The sequence below is a fragment of the Molothrus aeneus genome, chromosome 12 (genome assembly GCF_037042795.1).
Source record: "Molothrus aeneus isolate 106 chromosome 12, BPBGC_Maene_1.0, whole genome shotgun sequence".
Classification (NCBI taxonomy): domain Eukaryota; kingdom Metazoa; phylum Chordata; class Aves; order Passeriformes; family Icteridae; genus Molothrus; species Molothrus aeneus.
This window is the reverse complement of record NC_089657.1, coordinates 13,551,165-13,571,953: the sequence shown is the minus strand read 5'-3', so window position 1 is coordinate 13,571,953 and position 20,789 is coordinate 13,551,165. Positions and strand designations below refer to the sequence as shown.

The 20,789-nt window shown below is 38.0% G+C and overlaps 1 protein-coding gene across 3 annotated transcripts in view; it reads left to right on the top strand.

Annotated features, from left to right (window-relative positions):
• The window catches only part of CACNA2D3 (calcium voltage-gated channel auxiliary subunit alpha2delta 3), a 388,352-nt gene that overhangs the window by 157,749 nt on the left and 209,814 nt on the right, over nt 1-20,789 (top strand). For all 3 annotated transcript variants that reach the window (XR_010784371.1, XM_066557980.1, XM_066557979.1), the window contains exons 6-8: nt 13,418-13,549; nt 14,927-14,987; nt 15,074-15,224. Coding sequence is in view for 2 of the 3 variants with exons in the window: in XM_066557980.1 (XP_066414077.1) it covers nt 13,418-13,549; nt 14,927-14,987; nt 15,074-15,224 (344 nt within the window). In the remaining variant the exon portion in view is untranslated. The remainder of the gene's footprint in view (nt 1-13,417; nt 13,550-14,926; nt 14,988-15,073; nt 15,225-20,789) is intronic.

The following is a 20,789-nucleotide window of genomic DNA, read 5'->3' as shown; positions in this document are numbered from 1 at the left end:
TGGTATGGCTTCAAAATTTGATTTATTACTTTGTGAGATGACAGTAGTATATTTAGAAGAATCTAGGAACGTGACATAGAATTAAAAAGTAGCACTTGAAATGTGGGCCAGGCTTTCAGGCAACCATCCACGGGGAGCTTGGTTTTAGGATTGCCACTGGGGAGAGTAAGATTCTAGAATGGATTTATGTACACAAGGGAATGATAAAAGAAGACTCAAAACTGATGCTGCAGATGTTGACAGTGTATAAAAGAAAAATAGAGTAGCATTTTACCTTTTGTTAGTATGAGAATATAGGTAACCAAGATCCCATATTCTTTGTCCAAAGTATGTGCTGTGTCTGGATGAAGAACCTACTCCAGTTTTTGGGTTTTTATTCTTAAATCTGTCACCTCATATTTACTCCTACTTGTGGACAGCAATGACATATTTTCTGCTATTGAGTTTTCACTCAGCAGTTTTTCCATGGAAGAGGCTTATGAATACTTGGATAAATGTGGTTTTCAGAGGAATGTAGATGAAAACAAAGGCAAGGTGAGGGTCAGTGTGTCTTGGTGACACAGCTCTTATGGCACCTGTTGAAAAGCAAAGCCTAGAGCAGTACAGTACCAAAGGTGACACACAGCAGGATCTCATCCACTTACAGTAGCTTTGCATAAAATCCAGGAAACACCAGGGGAAATCCATTGTCTCAGTATTAGCTGAAAACAGCTCCTGGATTTGAGAATTTGCAGTTGGTCTTTGGTTGTATGACAAGGTAGGCTTTATGTTTGTAGAAAGGGGAAGAGCCCAGGTTCTCTTCTTTTCAACGATTCAAAAATATCAGGAAGCAAGCATTTCTCCTTGCCTTTAAACTCTATTTCTCAGTGCAACACTTTCTTCCTAGTAAGAAATTTAGAAATGAAGAGAGACTTCCATGCCTGAGAGCTTTTTCACGTATAAAATTATTATTTTTTCTAACCCCCTTGTATTTCATAAAATCTTAAAATGTCTTTGCCTCCATATTTGGCCTAAGATCGATATTTTGGACTAAAATATTACACACCCAAAGACAGCCTTTCTAAGTGTTTTTAAAAATAAAAATGCCTTGTAGAATGAGCCAAGTTTGACTTTGCTCATTGGGTATTTTGACAGAAGTAGGGTAAGGGTGAGCATATGTGGCTCTATCTAGCAGCCCTGGACAGTATCTCTGAGATGTGGTGGAGGAGACAGACATGTGCCAATAGAGGTAGATTGGAGAAAGGATAATTTCTTTTTTGGATCAGATCAGATGGATCTTGACAAGTATGTTTGATTTTGCCTTAAAAAAAAAAATAAAAGAACAAAGTAAGACAATTTATCTTGGCAATAGAAGGGAAGTAGGCTTATGTAAGTTGATTTAAAGTAATGGGAGGTTTTTCCTTTGTTGTCATTTCTAGTTTACTGAATATATAATCTTATTTTACTTGCTCAGTTTTATAATGGAGAAACACTTCCTAGGGGATAAACCATCATCCCATTAATACAGCTGACAGTGAAATTAAGTTGTTTCTACAGCTTTGCAAGACTTAGTTATCAACTGAATTTTTTTGTACTTATTAAAAGTCATTGAGCAAAGAGTTCAAACTTAACTACTGAATAAAAACCCCAGATTTTCCAATTTCAAATACTCTTATTTATCTTAAGTGTATTTTTGTTTTCATCAGTAGTGAATGTCTGAGAAAAGACATATGTATAGAGACATAAATGAAAAAATATATCTATCTATATGTGTATATATGTATCTCCTACGTGGTGGAGAATGGTGCAGTCTGTTCTCACAAAGGATGTTGACATATATGTGTGATTCACTGGAGTATTTCAGGAGACATTATGGACACAAGATAGTTTTGTGACCACAGTTCTGCATCAGAAGAATTTTAATTTAAGCTGTAGTACAAGGTTAATGTCTCTTTTCCTGCCCATGCAGAGATAGATCACAGCTCTGCTCTGCCTTCTGTTTGTACAGCACACAGATCACTTCTGAGAGCCAGGCTGATATTGTAACCAGAATTTTAGTGCTTGCCTGTTTTCCCAGAGCTTGTTTCCAGTGAGATTCCATTGTATAGCCTGAGGCACAGCTTCTCTCTAAGCTCTGTGACTACTGAAGCATTTCAGAGCTGGCTCAGCAGTCTGGTCTCTTCAGCACAGCCCCAAGTGCCACCCTCACACACAGAGTTACATTTTCATGGTCCTGAAATTCAACACATGCTCTCAGCTTCTGTGCTCTGTGTGGGGAGATGGAAGCCTGTGCTTCACAATTCTGTGACATCTGTATCTCTTAGCTTGGGCTTTCTGCCCTTTACTCTTAGTAAAGCCCTGGGGTGAATATCACATAAACTCTTAAATGCCATTCAGAGGTGCACATACAGCAGCACCATGCTGGTACCAGTGAACAGACTTGCTCTGAACAGACTCAGTTTTGGAAGTTTTTCTTCCCAGGTTGATTTGCAGTGGTGTCTGATCAAATTAGTTTGAACATGGAAACGTCCACTCCCGCCGTGGAGCTTTGTGAAAAGAATTGATTACTGTCTTTGAAGTGCCCAAGGTGAAATGTTGATTGATGTGTGGAAAAGTGAGATGCAGTGGGCAATGCACAAAAGGACCATATCAACTTGTGAAGTCTACAATAATTCTCTTTCATCCATGCCTTTTTGGTACCTTCCTTCCTTCCCCTGTTGCTCCAGCTGAATTGAAATACCAATGTCTGGGCATGGGCAGAGGGTAATTTATGTGCATTTTCTCTTTTTAGAAACCTGGTATCAATAACTGCCTTACCTAAAAGGCACTAGGCTCTGCTTCAGGGAGGATCTGTGCTCTCTGGACAGAGAAGAAAATATGTTAGAATCAATTAGTGAAACTAATAATGATTTGTCAAAATAAAGCATTTATTTTTTAAATTTTTAAAATTATATGTTAAAGCATTTACCCAAAAGTGTTGGGTCTGGAAAGTTACTCACTGGCTTTCATGATACTGGAGAAGGGGGCTTATACTAATGAACAATGCTTCAGTTTTTTCCTTATATGAATTCAGGAAGTTAGGCTTGCACTGATTTCTTTTTAATGTTGACATAATTTATACTGAATAAATTTCTCAGCATTTACCTACAACTATTTCTGACATTTCATCATGTCTACCACTATAAAAGAGTGAATTTTCACATCATCTAGCAAGTTATATTTCATAATACTGCCATGTGATTTAGAATTATATTTTGAGTTCAGTGTCATGTTTTTGTGAATTTTGTAATGAAATCTTTATTCCCTAGTATAATGTATTTGAGAGGGGAGGAGCCTTAGTAGGGGTTCTCTCCTTCCTACCCCTGACATTAGACTGTGGTCTGTGAATTCTGCTATTTGCAGTTTTGGCACTAGGGAGGATTTTTCTCATCAGATTGGCTGTCTTTGGTGAATACCTATCAGCAGCCCGGTGGTCGGTTAGTTTATAAAATCTCTACTATCATAAACTGCCAGGTGCCTCAGTAAATTACTTCTGCAATTTTTACATTCTCTGTTAAGTTAGGAAATACACATATGTTACAGGAAAGAGAACAGTTTGTGCATGATCAGGTGAAAATTATTTGCTCCAAATCCTTTTTTCAATTGAGATTAAAAGAAGAAAAAAACCAACCAAACAAAACAAAGCCCAAAATAAAAATATTCCACTGGATTACAGATTGCCAGGTATTTATCCTGATATATTTAGATAATGAAGTAGAAGCCTTAGTGCTTCTACTGCTTTGTCTTTAGTGACAGAGTAGACAGAATCAAGACCGAAAATAAAATTTGATGATCAATTATACAGTCTGAAGTTAATCTGCTGCTTTGAAAACTAAAAGCCATAATATAAATTTTAACTTAGAGAAAAGTCTGTCTTAACTGCCTTCCGTCTGTTTTTCTCATCCTGATACTGTGATAGAGCTGCAGTTGTGGAGTTTTTGAAGTACAGGAAGCAATTTTATCAGTGCTTTCCATAACTGCGGAGTTTTTCACTGATGGATGCTGAAGTCCATGAATATTTTCAAGCGTTTCTGTCAACAGGAGATATGGTTTATGTCAACTCAACTAACAAACATAAGGCACACAATATGTTGCTGAGAATCTCAAACTGTGTAAATCAAGCTGTAAAATCCATTTTAATCCATCCAGTTTTTTAAAATTGGTTCATGACTGTAAAATACACTTTAAAGTTCAATAATAAGTAAAAAGATAAAGAAGTCTTCATTAATAATAGTCTAAATTTCTTCTTCCTTAAATTAATACCATGCTAATACTAATTCCATGTCAATGCATTTGGAATACATTCAAATATTAACAACCATTTTGACTCTGTAACCATGATCACTCTGCATAAGAATGGATTTATAAAAATAAGTGATTAAAAAGTATCTTACAGCTCTTAAGGTGTATTTGGACTTCACTTGTTTTGAGGACAAGATGACTATAAATATTTTCCTATGGATTTAAACTCAATTCTTATAATTGCTCATATTTTCACAATTCACTTCCTTTCCATGTTTTTTTTTACAAGGTTGCAATACTGTTTTGCACAAAGAGGCTGTATCTCTCTGTCTTACAGCTTTGCTCATGACATGATTCTTTGCAGCACATGTGCACTGTCTTTTGTGCTTCCCTTTGTCTCTGTCATCTATCATTTCATTGGCTGTTGAAAGTATAGATTTTATCATGTGACTTAAACCTTTGTTTAAAAGCTTTCTGCTAGGATTATTGTTATTACTGTTGCGGAAAGTTGGCAATCAATTATTTGTGTGCTCTTTTATTGTTTTGTGGACTGTAGATTGTGCAGCAGTTTGGGTTGGAAGAGATCTTTAAGAGATGTACTCTAATTCCCCTGCAAAGAGCAGGGACATCTTCACTTTGATTGTGGTGCTCAGAGCCTGGCCTGGAGTGTTTCCAGGGAGGGGACATCAACCAGCTCTGACTGACCTGTTCCAATGCCTCACAACTTCAGAGTAAACAATTTCTTCCTTATATCTACTCTGAACCTACCATCTTTTAATTTAAATCCTTTATCTCTTATTCTATTGCAAGACATTTTCTTCCAATTGTTTCCATCCTTTGCCTCTTTCTACCTTTATAATCACCAATACTTTTAAAATTACTTACAAACAATATGAATAGAAGACAACTGTGAATAATTCTGACCTCCATGTCTTTCACAGAAAAGACATCAGGTGTAGCCTGTGTTTTTCTGCTTACCATATTTACTTCTTGAATGCTGAAAACAATGCAAAAGGAGATCTTTGCCTTAGACTTCACAAATATTATTTAAGTTTTGCTTGAACAATTTAGAGACTGGTAAAGAATATTACCTGTGTCAAATGGCATTTCCATTGCATGATGCTCACTGCATGTTGAAAGATGAGTTTATGCTCTACAAGTCAATAAATGCAGACTCTAATCAAAAGTTTTGCTTGCATAGGAAAAAAATCTGCTGCATGTAATAGTGCCTTCTCTAAAAGATATTGAAATGTGATGAACCACAACCAGTTTTTGATTAAGTAAGGTTTTTTCAATTTGATACTTAAAAGGAGCTATGAATATCATTCAGTCATACTTTCCTATCAATGCCTTCCAACTGGCTGCCAAAATTGAGATTACCTATTTTCTAGAATATTAGACCCAAAAAAAATCATTTCTCAAGTGATGCAGAAAGATTATAATCTGCAGCTAGCACATATGCAAAACCATTTTCCTGTAAGGTGTGAAATTAAGAAATAAAATCTTGTCTGTCACTGTTGTATGTGATTTTATGGACCTTGCTTCTGAACATTCAACATCCTGGAGCTGTTATTTAAATACTCATGGTTGCATACCGTCCTGGACCACTATATTTACGTTTTGAAACCCTTCCCCTGGATTGTTTGTCTTCACATTTTAAGGTCTCTAGGACAGTGTTTTCACTGTCTTCCTAACACTGGACATTGTTCAATTTAAAAGGAGGTTCTTAGTCCAACAGATTTAATCAAGGTTGCAGAAAATGTCCTATCTTCCCATATTTCTTTGTTTTAACTCTTGTTGCCTGTTGGACAGAGATGCACAGACTTCTCTACTGCTTCCATCTGGTTTTGCTTAAATTCTGCCTCAAGTATGATTCCCAGAATTTACTCAGGCTGCTGCTTTGTTCTTGAAAAGGGCTTTTAGCTTCACAGACTTTTTTTTTCCTCTCAAACCTCTTTCTTTACAGCAAGCCTTTTGGCTTTGCATGGCCATGCAAGATGTGTACTATGCTTTATCTTTGCTGTGTTCTAGTCTGTCTCTGGCTGTGGATCTAATCTGTGTGTTTCTAATACATCCTCATCACCATGGCAACTAGATGTCAGATCCAGGCTGCATGGAAACGTGAAGTATTTCCTCCAGAAAGCCCTGCTCTCCACCTCTCCTGATCCACAGCTGTTGCTTAGTTACTCAGAGCTGGGCTTTGCCTCTTGACAAATGTGAGCCAGTGCATGTTTGTCACTGAGCACTATCTCAGGTACACTATTAAGAGGCCTTTTGACCTGACATGCCTCTGTCAATCATGATGCCACCCCTACTTCCTTGTTGCTTTTAAGGACAAGAAAGTGACAATAATCTTGGGGTTTTGAAAACTTTAGGAGTGAATATGCATTAATTAAATGGTTGTCTGGCAAAGTAAGAACTGCAACTTTACTATGTAGTGAAGAAGATTGACATTTGACAAGGAATAATAATAGTTTATCTAAATATACATATTCATTTTGTCTACTGTTTTAGAATACTGTAATAATCTGTTTCTCCACGCTGCTACGTTACAGAGACCCTTTGATTTTTCCAGGGTATGTGTTGTGTGAAGAAGAAGGAGGCTTGCTCTTCTGGTTAAGCATTAGTATGCTTGGCTAGAATATAAACTGTTTCAAAATATTGTTTGGCTAAAAACGTACAAAGACATTTTTACACTATACTTTGTTTATTTAGGTGTCTCGCAGCTTTTATTTGGCACATTCCTGAAGGAGTAAATAGTGTTTAAGAATACATAATGGATTTTGTAATGTACTCATCCCAAGATACATTTGTACATCTGCTCAGTGTTTTTATTACTATCTTCATAGGCTTTATAACCAGCTGAACATTTTCATATTGTATGAGTAAAACTTCCATTTTACTCAAATTGTTCGGACAGTCTTTGGGGCAAGGATTATAAAAGCACAAGAGAAGTAAGGCCCTGTTGATTTGAGAGGATAAGAGGAGGTGATTTGCCATGGTAGTAGATAAGTGTGCTGTTACATCCAATAATTGCACATTTGCACTCTGCTGAGGCTCCCAGAAATGGAGCAGTAGAGGTTTATTATAGCCCACTGCAACTGGGGTGCATTTTACCTGCTAAAACATTTCTCTCTAAAGGTTTTCATGCCTCCATTTGCTGTATGCAAGGAGCATGATGTGTTGATAAACACAGGACGACTTTGGAACCTCCTTCAAAGCATTATTTGCTGGTCCCAGCTGCACTGTGCTGTGCCATGAAGTCAGCCTGCTCCTGGAACTCTGTGTCTCTGAATGTTTGTGCAATAGGAATGGGACATTTTTTGTGAAGTGCTAGTTAACAGGTTTGCATGGTCTTGTCTTTCAAATGGCTTTTCTAAAGACTGGTGGATGGATCTGTCCTCAAGAAATTTCTGTAAGGATGACTTTGTCATCCTTTGTCATTCATCACTTTGACAATAGCTCTGAATAAAATTGTCCCTTTTGCTATGTTGTGCATTAGCTATTTTACAGTACAGCTGGCTGGATTTAGCAGCAGTCACATTTGCTTTCTTTTCCCCTGCTTTGCAGTGTGTTCCACTGGCTTCCTCTGTTGCTTGTTGTGACACTTTTCCTGTCTGCCACTTACCAGAGGTTTGAATTTCCTGGCTGCTGATGGCCACTCTTCCATCAGACTATGCAGAAATTTCTGCTTGCTGTGTGTTAGAACTGGCTTTTTTTTTGCAGCATTCATGACTAATTTTGCTTCCGTGACAAAAATGCAATGGTTATAAGGCCTCTGTTCAATTTGCTTAATTCCTGCATTCTCAGAATTTGTTTTCTCTTTTCCACTTGGAAAACCATTTCTATCAGTGGTTTTCCATGTTGTTCACCCTTTCTCTTTACATCATGGCATCTTATAGTTATGTGGTGTTGTATTTTCTTACTACACTTTCGTTTTCACAGTCCTCAATTTGTATCATGCAGAAGTGTGAAAATGAGTATGTTTCACTGAAAATACAGAAATACCCTATCTGCAGTAACATGAATTAATTTATCTATCAGGATGACTGGCTTTTGGTTTTAGCTCTCAGCTCCAAACAATTGTTGGCTGGGCAATCCAATCTATTAGGGGCATGTTAGAGGCAGGTCCACTGCCCCATATACCTGGTTCATGGGACAACACTCTTGTAAAGCAGACTCTTTCTGTTTTGTTCTGGGATGCCCTTGACTTCTGCTCTGAGTTTCTCCTTTAATTTAAAGAAGTAGTTAATATTCAGTTTTCATAGCTGGTTCCTACATGCTGTTTCCAGAGCTTTGCTCTAACCTGCCCAATGGTCAGCCCCCACACTGTTTGCTTTTAGCTGTTATGTCTGAGAAGTTAAGCAAAGTCCAGCCAGACCAGCACCAAATGGGTGAAGTGGGCTCAAACTGCCACTGATTTGCTGCAGGACATTTTCCATAACTCATGAGAAGGCAAGCCCTTAGGAGACAGAAATGAATTTGTATCCCAGAATGCTGTTAGTGAGGAGTTTGCAGCTGTAATTCTGGCTTTCAAATGAGCTAAAGTTGAATCTCAGTCCATCTCGTTAATTTAAAAAAATATTACAAACCTCCCCCCCAAACAAAGAACACTATCCCCCTCCACCACAAAACAATACAAAACATCATCTAAATGCACTCATGAAGCAGCATAAAAATAAACACATCTGGCCAAACTCCAGTTCTTCTGCTGCCACTTCAAAGGAGGAGGGTGAAGTTATTAGGGCAATGTTGGGAGATGAAGGCACTAAATGCCCACTGCTATGCCTTTATGCAGTCACGTACTGGAAGCCTTTAGCATCCCATATTCCTGCAAGGAGGGAGTGTGATTTCTGACATTGGTGAACAGTTCCCAGCACATGAAGCAAAATGGACAAACACCTTCTTTTATGTCTGCAGATGGCCAGATGCTTTGGTCTGTGAGCTGATGCATCCACGTTACCCTGGAGTCAGAGAGAGGGGAAGAGAGAGAAAAAAGTGAAGGCAGTTGCCAAAACTGGCATCCAGCCCCAGCTCTTGAGTCTGCTGGACCACCCTGAAAAGCATTCATATTAGTGTTGAGTAGGGTACTTATTAGATTGTTGGTATATGTCCCAGCAAAGTATGCGATTTTGTTATTCTTTAAAATATGACCAGACTAAATATGTTGTCAATGTCATAAAAACTAAGCTAATATTGTTGCTATCTCTGAGCCAGAAATGTGCAGGATTTTGCATTCCTTTTCCAGTGCTTGGGCCCTTAGGCTGTGCTTGTATTGCTCTGTGGTAGGACAGAGCTGCTCTGCAGTTTAGGGCTGCTGCTGAGGTTATCAGATATTACAGGAGGGAAGATCATTTCCAATGCCAGCATCTCTGACAGCTTTCCAGAAAAAAGTAATGATTATATCACAAAAGGAATAGAATAGGGAGAAAAGACTAAGGATCTTTAGAAACTTATCTTTTCTTGAGAATAAAGCAGAATATGGTAAGAAAGAGAACTTTCTTCATAGGTACTGAGTTCCTCAGTGGTTTCCCTTATTTTCTGTAAAACGTGCTGCAATAATTGAAATGCAAAACGGGTTGTGTTGGTATTAGTTTTGTTCTATAGACTTTGCATACTCTGGATTCTGTGAAAATTACAAAAAGTCATTACCTTTGGCTCTTGCACATCTTTTAGCCTGTGCCCCTTCCCTGCCTTTGTTCAGTCCTTTTCAGGCCAGCAGGATCTGTGACAGCCCCTTAATTGCTACATGCATTTGTACTGTTCTTTGGCAATCTCATTTCCGTTTCGTGTCACTGTACTTATTTTCCTGGAGGCTGGATTTATGTTAAATGTCAGTAAAAACAGGTAACATCTACACAAACAATGGTGGAGCAAAATCCCATATAATTGCAAACCAGCTCATCTAAAAGACATGGGAAAGGGAATATTTTATTGTATTTTATCTGCCAGGAAGAAAAAGCAGTAATCATATTTCAAGAACAGTGGGCAAAGGTATTTCCATTTATTATCTTTGAGCCCCATAACATCACATTGATGATTTTGCATTTATATTAAGGTTTATCTTGCTTTTTTCTTCCTCACCAAATTTCTGAATATTCTCACAGATTAATTTACTACCATTGACATTTAACTATCTGGGGGATGCAGATGATGCTCACCAGTAATTGAAAAACTTAAGGATACTGTTTCTAAATGAAGTACTAGGGGAATTTAAACAGCTTTGTGTAATTACTAAAATTGGAAATTGCCTAGAACAAGTTTAACATACAGGTTATTAGAGGATGATTTAATGAGACATAAGGGCAGAAATGCAGCTGTATTTGGGATGGTGCATGTGGACAGAGATGCCCCCACATAGCAGAGTTATAAAGTTCAGAACAAAGAGATCCAGAGTGAAATCCCCTGCCTGAAGGTGCAGCAGCCAGCAGACACTCATGACTTCCAGGTCTGCTGTTTTGTTCTGTGCCTACATTTGTCCCTACACCACTCTTCCTTGTATTACAAGGAAAAAAAAATGATTGTAGCCCTATTTGCTTCTTTTATTGAAGTGGTTGGTGCCTAAAATGTAACTTGATATATTGTAAAAGGAACAGCCAGCATAACAGACATGCAGGGTGTGAGAAGGCAGGGAATTATCACCAGCTTTCATTTGGAAGGAATACAGTGAGCATAGGTCACATTTTAATTATGTCCTCTTATTTAAAATGCCTGCTTTATGCTCCTTCCAGTTAAAAAAATAAGTCTATTAGTTTCAGAGTCACTGGGTTAATGTTCAGGAGTTGGATGATTAGTGTTGTCAGCCTAATGCAGAATATGGACTCCACCAGACTCGTTCAGGGAAATTTTCCTGATTTTTATTTCCATGGAGTTCTCTAATCTCTAACATAGATATATAAACATGTTAAGTGGCTCTTCACAGATGGTCTAAAAAAAGTAATCTAAAATATCCATGGATATTTCAATATAATTTTTAAAAAGTGATTTATATCTGTATTTTGTAGATACAAATACATTTTTTTTATATGCTACTGGAAAGACTTCGGTTGAGAACTTAAGAGGTAAATGACTGAAGTTGTGCCATAACCTTATAGAGCTGGAGTGCATATAGAATTCGAAGAAAATTGTCATTGGAGTGGGAGGCAGAGGGTTCTGCTCATGAGTGGCATTAGAGCTCTGATTCCTTAGGAAAGGACATTAAAATTTAGGCCCTGAGGAATCCAGGAGAGGAGACATCCAATGAACTGATAAAACTGTAACATACCAAGGTACAATGGGCAGTCTTGGAATGACATCCAAACATAAGTTTCTAAGAAGCACTGCAGGTTATTTGAATATAAATTAATACAGAATTATTCTGTTTGATTTGTTTGGCTTTTCACAAATCCTGATGACTGCAGGGCATATAAAGAGCCTATAGCCCTCTAGAGGCTTGAGAAATGGTGTCTTGTCTTTTCCTCTAAACAGACTTTTCTAGCAACACCAGGAAATGTAAAAGAACAAAACCCAAACCCAACCCAGTGACCTTGGTTGCTCTTTTCAAAGATGAATTAAACTTATTGCCTTATCTCAGGATTGTGATGCTGAGTCAACAGTGCCACTGCAATTTTTAGTGATTTGGATACTCCATTATAAATGAAGTACAGGAGCAGAATCAGAATATCAGTGTTTGAACTGGTACTGGGAAATTCCTGTGGACTGAGGAATAGAATTCTCACTTTAGTGCTTCACATCTCAGGTAATGTCTAAATGTTGAACAATGGGCTGATATTTTGGGATGCTGACATAGGAGCATAATTTTACAAACCAATGATAGATCTCAGTCTTGAGAGCTGATTTGTGATGTTTTGGTCACAGTTCATTTTTGTGGTAACTACAGATTGGGAAACTGGACAATGAAGGTTTTGCCAGCTAGGCAGGACTGAAGTTAGTGCCCTTGGACCAGTGATATCAGTTTGTTTGACATGTGTCTGGTGTGGCAGATTTGTCATCTTCTAGAGAAACAAGTAACTGCACTCCATGTGTTTTAAAAGTAAGATCTGTTTTGTTGACCTTGCTTTTTTGGCATTTCTTCTATATAAACCTAAATATTTAGGTGAAAGCAACATGCAAATTTGTGTAGCTGAGACATTTCCATTTTTCTGCTGTTTTTTCTTGATGAATGCAGGGGAAGATTTGCCTTTTTTCCACTCCATTAAAATCACATTTGAAGCAGTCTTCTGAAATCAGAACAGTGACATTATTTTGCAAGCTAATGGCTGCTTTATTTCAAATACTTGAGCAAATGTTACTGTGTATTCATGTATGCACACTTTTGCAAATTAAATAATGCATCTGTGATTTCAGTTCTGTTTTTTTCCTTTCTATTCTGCTGACTTCACATAAGATTGAACTGGGAATATCCTGTATCTTAATTGTTTTTCACCTTTCAAAATTCACAGTTTGAAATCCAGTAACTTTCTATGACATGTTCATTGATTTCTCATTTCCCACAGTTGAACCAAATCTGCAGCTTCAAGACACACTCGAGCAGCCTGGAGTCTTAGGGATTGATGGATAGGGTTGTCTTAAATAGAACAGTTTCAGCATCAGAAATTGCTTTGTAGTTCTCTTTCTATGGAAATAAAAACTAATTGGGTAATTGTTGTGGAATGTGGGTTCAGTGTTTTCCAAATAACAACTAGTGGTATTTGTAATGAGATGTGTTTTTATGCATATTCAAGTGCAAAATAAAAGGTATTTTGCTTTCTGTTCCAACATGAAAACTTTCGAACATTACCAAATTTAATGTTTAAAAAAGTAAAGTGTTGCTATGAGACATTCTATGCATTTAGGGAAGGTACATTGAGTAAATAATCTAAGTTAGATGGAGTTATTTATGTTCTCCAGAACAAGCAATGTGGTGGTTCAAGATAGATGCTCTAAAGAGCAATTTTAACTTATATAAAAAAGAGTACCAGGTTTCTCTGTTCTGTTCTTTAAGTGAATTATTTATTTTGGATCACTTACTTGACAAAGGAAACTAAAACAGTTTTGCAACAGTTTTCAGTCAATAGACTTTTGGGTATTGAATAAGCTGAAGATGGTAGAGTTTATAGGATTCTACTTAACAAAATCACTTTTCATTGTGTGTGTGTTCTTTATTTTTTTTTTCCAGATCCAGCAATAGTAAATGGAGTTTATTGGTCAGAATCTTTAAATAAGGTGTTTGTTGATAACTTTGATCGTGACCCTTCTCTCATCTGGCAGTACTTTGGAAGTGCAAAAGGATTTTTCAGGCAATATCCAGGTAGGAAGAAGAGAAGTCCTTAAAATACAATAAAGAATTCCATGGCTGCATTAAGTATTGTCACAAATCCTGACTGACACAGATTCTTGCAGGTTTGATTTTACTTCATCTAGTTCTCAGAGAGATTTCCAATCAACATTTTGAAAATGTGGAGTTTTTTCTACCAATTTCTATTTGGAGGTGAAACCCTCATGATAACTCATGTACTCATAAAAATGTCTATTCAGAGAGACATATACAGACATGTGAAAAATAATTTCTAAATAGGCTGTGAGAAGGAGAGCAAGAGGATTAGAGCCTTCATATAGAACTAAGCTTGAATTCTGTGCTCTATCAATGCACACAGTAAGACTTCATTATTATTTGTTTTATTTTTAAACTTCCACTTAACCTGGCAGATTTACATTAAAAAAAATTAAAAAAACTTGTTTGAAAGTTTATTTTCACACCAGTTGTAATAAAATGCAATCACATCACTTGTATTATTTCTATCGAAATAGGTTAAAACCTATATTGTTGCCTATTAAGTTTTATGTTTAATCCTATACAAATTTACCACATTATAATGAACTATGAGGTTAAATAAACTCATTCTCAGCTTTTGTAACTTAGAGTCAGGCTCATAGTGGGTATTGTTCCTTTGGCTAATGTGGTTTAGCAACCCGTGTTTCTCTAAGTCTTGAGTTCAAGCAAGTTCACTATAAGCCTGTAAACCTGAAAGTGGCTGAGAGTAATGGCTACTACATCTGTGTTAGTTTTAGATTATACTTCAGCTCCCAAGCTCCATGATATTTCAAATATTAGTCCTTGTTTTCAAGGCTATTTTTGTTTTGTGCTAGAAAATGAGTGTAAAAAGCAGGAAGAGTTTCCCTGATATTTTTTTTCCTTGGAGATTTTTTTTTTCATATTTCTTCTGACCCACAACCAGAAGATGTTACCTCTTCATAGTGATGTGAGTGAAAATTCAGAATATGACCTGGGAGGGAAGCAGGTAGTGTAAGGGCAGCTGCTGGAGCCAGCCATGGGCCAGAACTGCTCAAGGTCTGGAAAGGACTTGGCAAGATGTGATAAACTTGCCAGCACCAAAGACCAAGAATGGTAAGAATTTTGTGAAAATAGTGCAATGAACATAGTAGACCTGAAGAGTTTTTACCTTACAGTGGGCTAAAGAGGAGTGAGGAAAAAAATTATTTCTGGTTGCCCTATTTTAGGGACTTTTCTTCCCCCCAGTATTTCCTATGTTATGATGGCACTGCCTGTTAGATTAAAGTATGAAACTCCATTAAATGCCACTTAGCCCCAATACCACAGATTCATTTTCCACAGGTACTGTGAAAATTAAATTTAATATTTTATCCTCTTTTTTTTTTGCAACAGGAATTAAATGGGAACCTGATGAGAATGGAGTCATTGCATTTGACTGCAGAAACAGAAAGTGGTAGGCAATTGATGACTGCCAGTGTTTAAGAAATTTGAAATGATAAAAAGTTCAGTATTTAAAAGAAGCTTTGTCTTTCATCTCAGGTATATCCAGGCAGCAACTTCTCCAAAAGATGTGGTAATTTTAGTGGATGTCAGTGGCAGTATGAAAGGGCTTCGCCTGACTATTGCCAAACAGACAGTTTCATCTATTTTGGATACCCTTGGAGATGATGACTTCTTCAATATAATTGCTGTGAGTGTCTCAGGATTTTTATTTTTTTTAATACTATTTTTCTTCCATCATTTCTTGATATCTGTCATGTTTTACTTCACTCAAGCCACTTGAAAAATGTTGCAGACAGGTGATGGCTGACATCTGAACCCACTGGACAGAAACATTTGTTTTTTCAGTATGAGATTCTTTAAGTGTCAGAGATTTTGGGCTATTTGTCTGTGACTTGCAATTTGAAACCCCTCAAAGAAGTAGTCTTCAGTCTGGGGTTGCAAAGAATAGTTAAATAGATATTTTTTTTTAGTTTGCTTGAACTTTGTATGTTACCTTAACTTTTAACTTCAGGGTGTGTTTGCCTTCCCCCCTGCTTTTCCCCCTCAGCTTCTGCAATACAGTGCAAAATGGGTAAAATGTAAGAATGAATAGGTTCAGATTTTAGCTTTTTCTAAGGCTTGCATGGCATGATAACATGTCAGTATAACTCCTCAATGTTCATGTTCTGGTCTGAAATGTGTGTCTGTGTAAGTTCTGTAAAGAGGTTGCTGGTGTTTACCAGCAGTGAGAAATCAGATCCTCAGTAGCTCCTGTGTACAAGTGAGTTTTCCATGGTACAGGTACAGGTCTTAAAGCTGTGACAAGAGGCTGGTTTTACTCTACTTAAGTAATGGGATTAATCTTGTGGGTAAGGGTGACTTCAACAAATCCAAAACTGACATCAGAACTATGATTTGCAGGGGAGGGAAGGGAGGAGGAATTGGTTGTTAAATAAATTTTCTTTTGCTGATATTGTCTTGCTAATACTTTGTAAAAAAAGGGTTTTCTCCAACTTGTAAATGTCTTCAACTTCTTGAATATAAGGAAGATTTTGGCCTTTTTGTTTTCTTGCACAAGTCCTTTGTGTACTAAATTAAATGACCCCAGAGACACAAGTGTAAATCATTGAGATTGTACAGAAAATAAAGTATATGTGCATGAAGTGTATGTGCATATAATGTATTTTTAACACATAGCCAGCAGTTCAGACTGTCATATTAATCTCTGCATGATAATTGCATAATTAGCAGAAACTCATGTTCTATAAAGATATAATTACATACTTTATCAAAAAAAGATTTACTGTCCTTTAAAAAAATGTGATTAACTGTAATCTAAATAATTTCTGTAAGTTAAAAGAATGTTTCAACTAGAGTAATTACTAAGATGCCTGACCAGCCATTTTTTGGTGTATGATCTGTGTTTATCAGTAGTTGTAACAGTTACTGTGAATTATATAGGAAGAAAAAAGAAAAGTTGGTTTTTTTAGTGAAACATTTACTTTGGGAAAATCAAAAGGCTCATCTATTAAAAAAAAATAAGTAAAAACACATGTAAGTTGAATCCAAAACTAATGATTTTGCCTACGTAGTGGAGTAGAAGTATTGTGCAAAAACTTTTTAAAAGCAAGCATGAAGAAGCTAATCATCACTTTTCCCAATTTAAAGTTTATTTGAAAAATTAACTGAGCTGTGTGCAAAACACCAGATTCACGGAATTTTTTACATAACTTATTGTCAAATTCCCCAAGCTTCTCAACACTGAATTTGTGCTGAGAAAAGGAAAGAGTCGCCCACCTGAGCCTTTCCTCGCAGCTGCCCCGGCTGAACTTGCGCCCAACCCGTCCGTGGGGCCACTCCCGGGGCCTTGGCTGCCCCTCAGCCTCTCCCCGCTCAGGGTGGGTGTGAGCCAAGGGCGGCTTCCAGCAGCTTCCAGCAGCTTCCAGCAGCTTCCAGCAGCAGCAGCTCTGTCTCTGCAGCCTCTCCCTGCCCCTCCTCACCGGCCCTTCCCTCTCGCTGCTGTCCCTTCAGCTGGGTCACCCCTGCCCTGGCGTGTCCCCACATCAGCCTGGCTCCCTCAGCCGTGTCCTCACCCTGCCATGGGTCACCCACACCCCCCGGGTCCTGCAGAGCGCCCCTTTCACCACGACATTTTCCCAGCTGTGTTTGCAGATGTTTCCAGCTGCTGATGGCTCTTTCCAGCCCCCAGGCTGCTGTGCCTCCATTTGGGCTCCTTGCAGTGTCTCCAGCCCCAGCTGGTGCTGGCTGTGAGGGCACAGGCACTTTGTGGCCCTCTCCCACACTGCAGCCCTCCTGCTGTGCTTGGCTAGTATCAGAAATTCTGAATTTCTAGCAAGAAACCTATTTATTGTGCTAATTACAGCATTTGTCTGAGGTAATTTTTTCCTCTGTAGGCTCTGTCCTCTCTAGAACCTCTTTTAGGACAGATATGTGTGTGTTTGTTTAAATGAGTAGAAACAGCAATGGAGAATGTGTTTTTATGCTAACAAGCTCAGCTTTTTAATTTCCTTAGGAGGCTGTTATGGAAATATGAACCTGAAGGTGTTCATTGCATTGAAATGTTCTGTGCATACCACAGAAATGTAGGGGACCAAGGAGAGCATGACAGGAGTGGTGCTGAGGGGGTAAAGAGCTGTGCTGCTGCCTTGGGCTTCTGCAGGAAGAGTGTAGGGAGTTGTTTTATACTAAGTCAGGGAATAATAGAATATGCTGACTTAGAAGGGACCCATCAACCTCATCAAACCCAACTCCTGGCCCTGCACAGGACACCCCAAGAATCCCACCACGAGCCTGAGAGTATTGTCCAAACATTCCATGGACTCTGCCAGGCTTGGTGCTGTGACAAATCCCCTAGGGAGCCTTTCCACTCTTCAACCACCCTCTGGGTGAAAAATCCTTTCCTAATATAATCTAAACCTCCCCTGACTCATCTTTCTCTTGCTCTCTCACAAGGCAAATAAATAACAGTGTAAAAACCAAAAAAATTGCTTGAAAATAGAACAAACTAGCAAGAGGGACCTGTGCTGTGGAGAAGGGAGTGGGCCTTTCAATGAGGAATGGCACAGGTAGGCTGGGCTGAACCATGAGCTGCTTTCAAAATGTGCAGTGTCAAAGACACAGTGAGGGGACCCAGCAAAGCCAGCCACTGTGAGTTATGTTATCTGCAGGAATTGCTGCCCAGGCATTGCTTTGACCAAGTGCCAGCAGGGCAAATGAAATTTGTCAAGAACAGAGATGTTCCAGTGATCAAAACATGAGACAACGAAGCCCACACAAGAGGCTGCTTGGTGTGAAAGCCCTGAAAATCCCATACAGCTTTTATCTACAGACAAATGCTTGAGTGAGATTGTATCTTACTCTTTGTAATTCAGGCACAGCCTGCTGATGTGACAGCAGTTTCATTTGAAGGTAGGATACACACACATATGTCAGTCCAAGAAATCCCCTCTGTACCAGCAGATCCCCTCTGTCTCCAGAGCTGTCCAGCTGTGCAGTGTGTGCAAAAATGGATCTGCTGTGCCCTGATGGTGGAGACTGAACCTTCACACAGCACGCAGCTGAGCCTTGCTCAGACTGACTGCTCTGGGAGGCCACTCCAAATTGTTGCTCTGTGACATCCTGGGCATCTGGAAGTCTCAGAAAAATGGCCAAGTACCCCCTCTCTCCTCAGCCCAAAATCTGAGGTGGAATAAGAGCTTTAGTAGTGTAGAAAAACTGCCTGTACTTAGTAGATGAAGTAAAACTTTGAACTTGAATGACCATGACTGCCAGGATGGCTTTATTAAGCACAGTGATTAACAGAATGAATACTTGCATGCATTTCTGCATACATATAGATAGATATAAATGTATATATATCAGAAAGCAGAATTCACTGCAGATCTTTCCAGAAAATAAACATAAAAGGATAATGTTAAAGATCATTTTAGCTTTCATGGGTAGGTTGTTGCAATATCCATCTGAAATTGATGGACTAGATGATTGAATTGCAGAAAAAATTATCGAAATACAAGAGCGATTTTGTGCTGCCAATGTTAAAATTTAAGGTCAGTTCACTGGTGCATGAACAGAGATATCTGCAGCAACAAGAGAAAAGGCATGTTTTTCCAATTCCCTTTGAAGTATAATTCCAAGTCAAGCATTAAATTAACAACATTATCATAAAACGAGTACTAATTTTGTCAAATGCTGAAATTTTAAAAATGCTTTTATACAAACTCTACACTGAATTAGCAAAATATTAACTGAGCCAAGAATGTTAAATTAACTTTACTGCTTTAGACACACCCTTTTAGCAAAATTGATTAGAATAAAAGTATTTTTTAATTCAAAGCACAGTAGTATAGCTCCCAGTATTAATATGTAGAATTTTCCAATATAAATAGTCTCCTTTTTTTTATATTCCTACAGAAGACACCATGGATAAATTTACTTTTCAGCCTGCCTGAATAATCAGATTCTGTAGAGCTGATGTGTGAGCTGGCTGACAAAGAGAGGCAGCCAAAATGCACCTCCATATGAAGCCTCCAAGCAGTGGCCTGTGCCTCTGTGCCACTTGTTTGGCACAGTAAACTATGGAAACACCAATTCCTTTTGTTCCTTTTCTGGATTGGCTTCTTAGGCTGGGCTGAATTGGATAGCTGAATATACTTTAATATAATTTGAATCTTTTATCTGTGTATTGTTGCACAACAAAATGGAAATTTAATTTATTTCTGTGGACCTTGTGCCAGGCAGTTTAAATGTGACAGGGAAGAAATATGGAAAATGCTAAGGAAGATGGATACTACTTGTGTAGGTGTGCTAAACCCCCATATATATATATATATATATATATATATATAAAATTTATAGAATATGAATTGTATCTTATTATAGAATGTAGGCCTACAGCTCTCTAAATAATTATATGGCTTCTCTTAGTCCACGTTGTAGCCTGCTTACATTTTTATGCCTATTTTGCGCAGAAATAAGAAGAGGGACAAAATAATGTGAAGTAAATAAGACCGATAACTATGCATAAATAAAATAATAAATATCAGTGTAATTACATGTTTAAATTACAAGAGTAACCCTGGTTTTACAAAGAGGAGGTCAGAAAGGAAGGTAACTAATTTTTACATCCCTCCCCTCAGCAAAACCCAGGCTATTCCCAGCTATTGTGCAGGTGTCAGCTCTCCCAGCTGCTGCTGTTACTGCTGTAATGTGCAAAGGTGTCACATGCCAGGGCATGGAGCACTGGGATGTGTAACACTGGGAAATGTGGGAAAACACCATGATGCAAGAACCCTTGAAAAGCCAAATGCAGGCTTTCACTGAGGTAAATTAACAAGACATCTTTACTGGGGAAGTCAGCAGTTGTGAATCAGATCAGGAAGTTATTTCACTAAATACGAAATTTCAAATGTCAGAAGAAATGCAGGACCAAGGCCAAATTACTGATGAGGTAGTGAGGAGGTAGAGGAGGGGTGAATTTCTTTTCTTTTTACACTTTAACGATTTGTCACAGTTAAAAGAAAGGCATCACCAATATCCCTGTAAAACACCCTATGACAAGGGCAAAGAAATCAGATATATGCTAGGAAGCACAAGTTAGGTGCTTTACTAGAAAGTTGCAGCTGTACTAAGGATCTTATCAAGCAGATATGCAAGTTTAAGTAGCAAACACTGCTTGAATGCAGCGTTTCAATGTTATTGTTTCAATTGTTATTGTTTCAGTGATGCATGTTATATCAGGTGTCCAGTTTTTGTG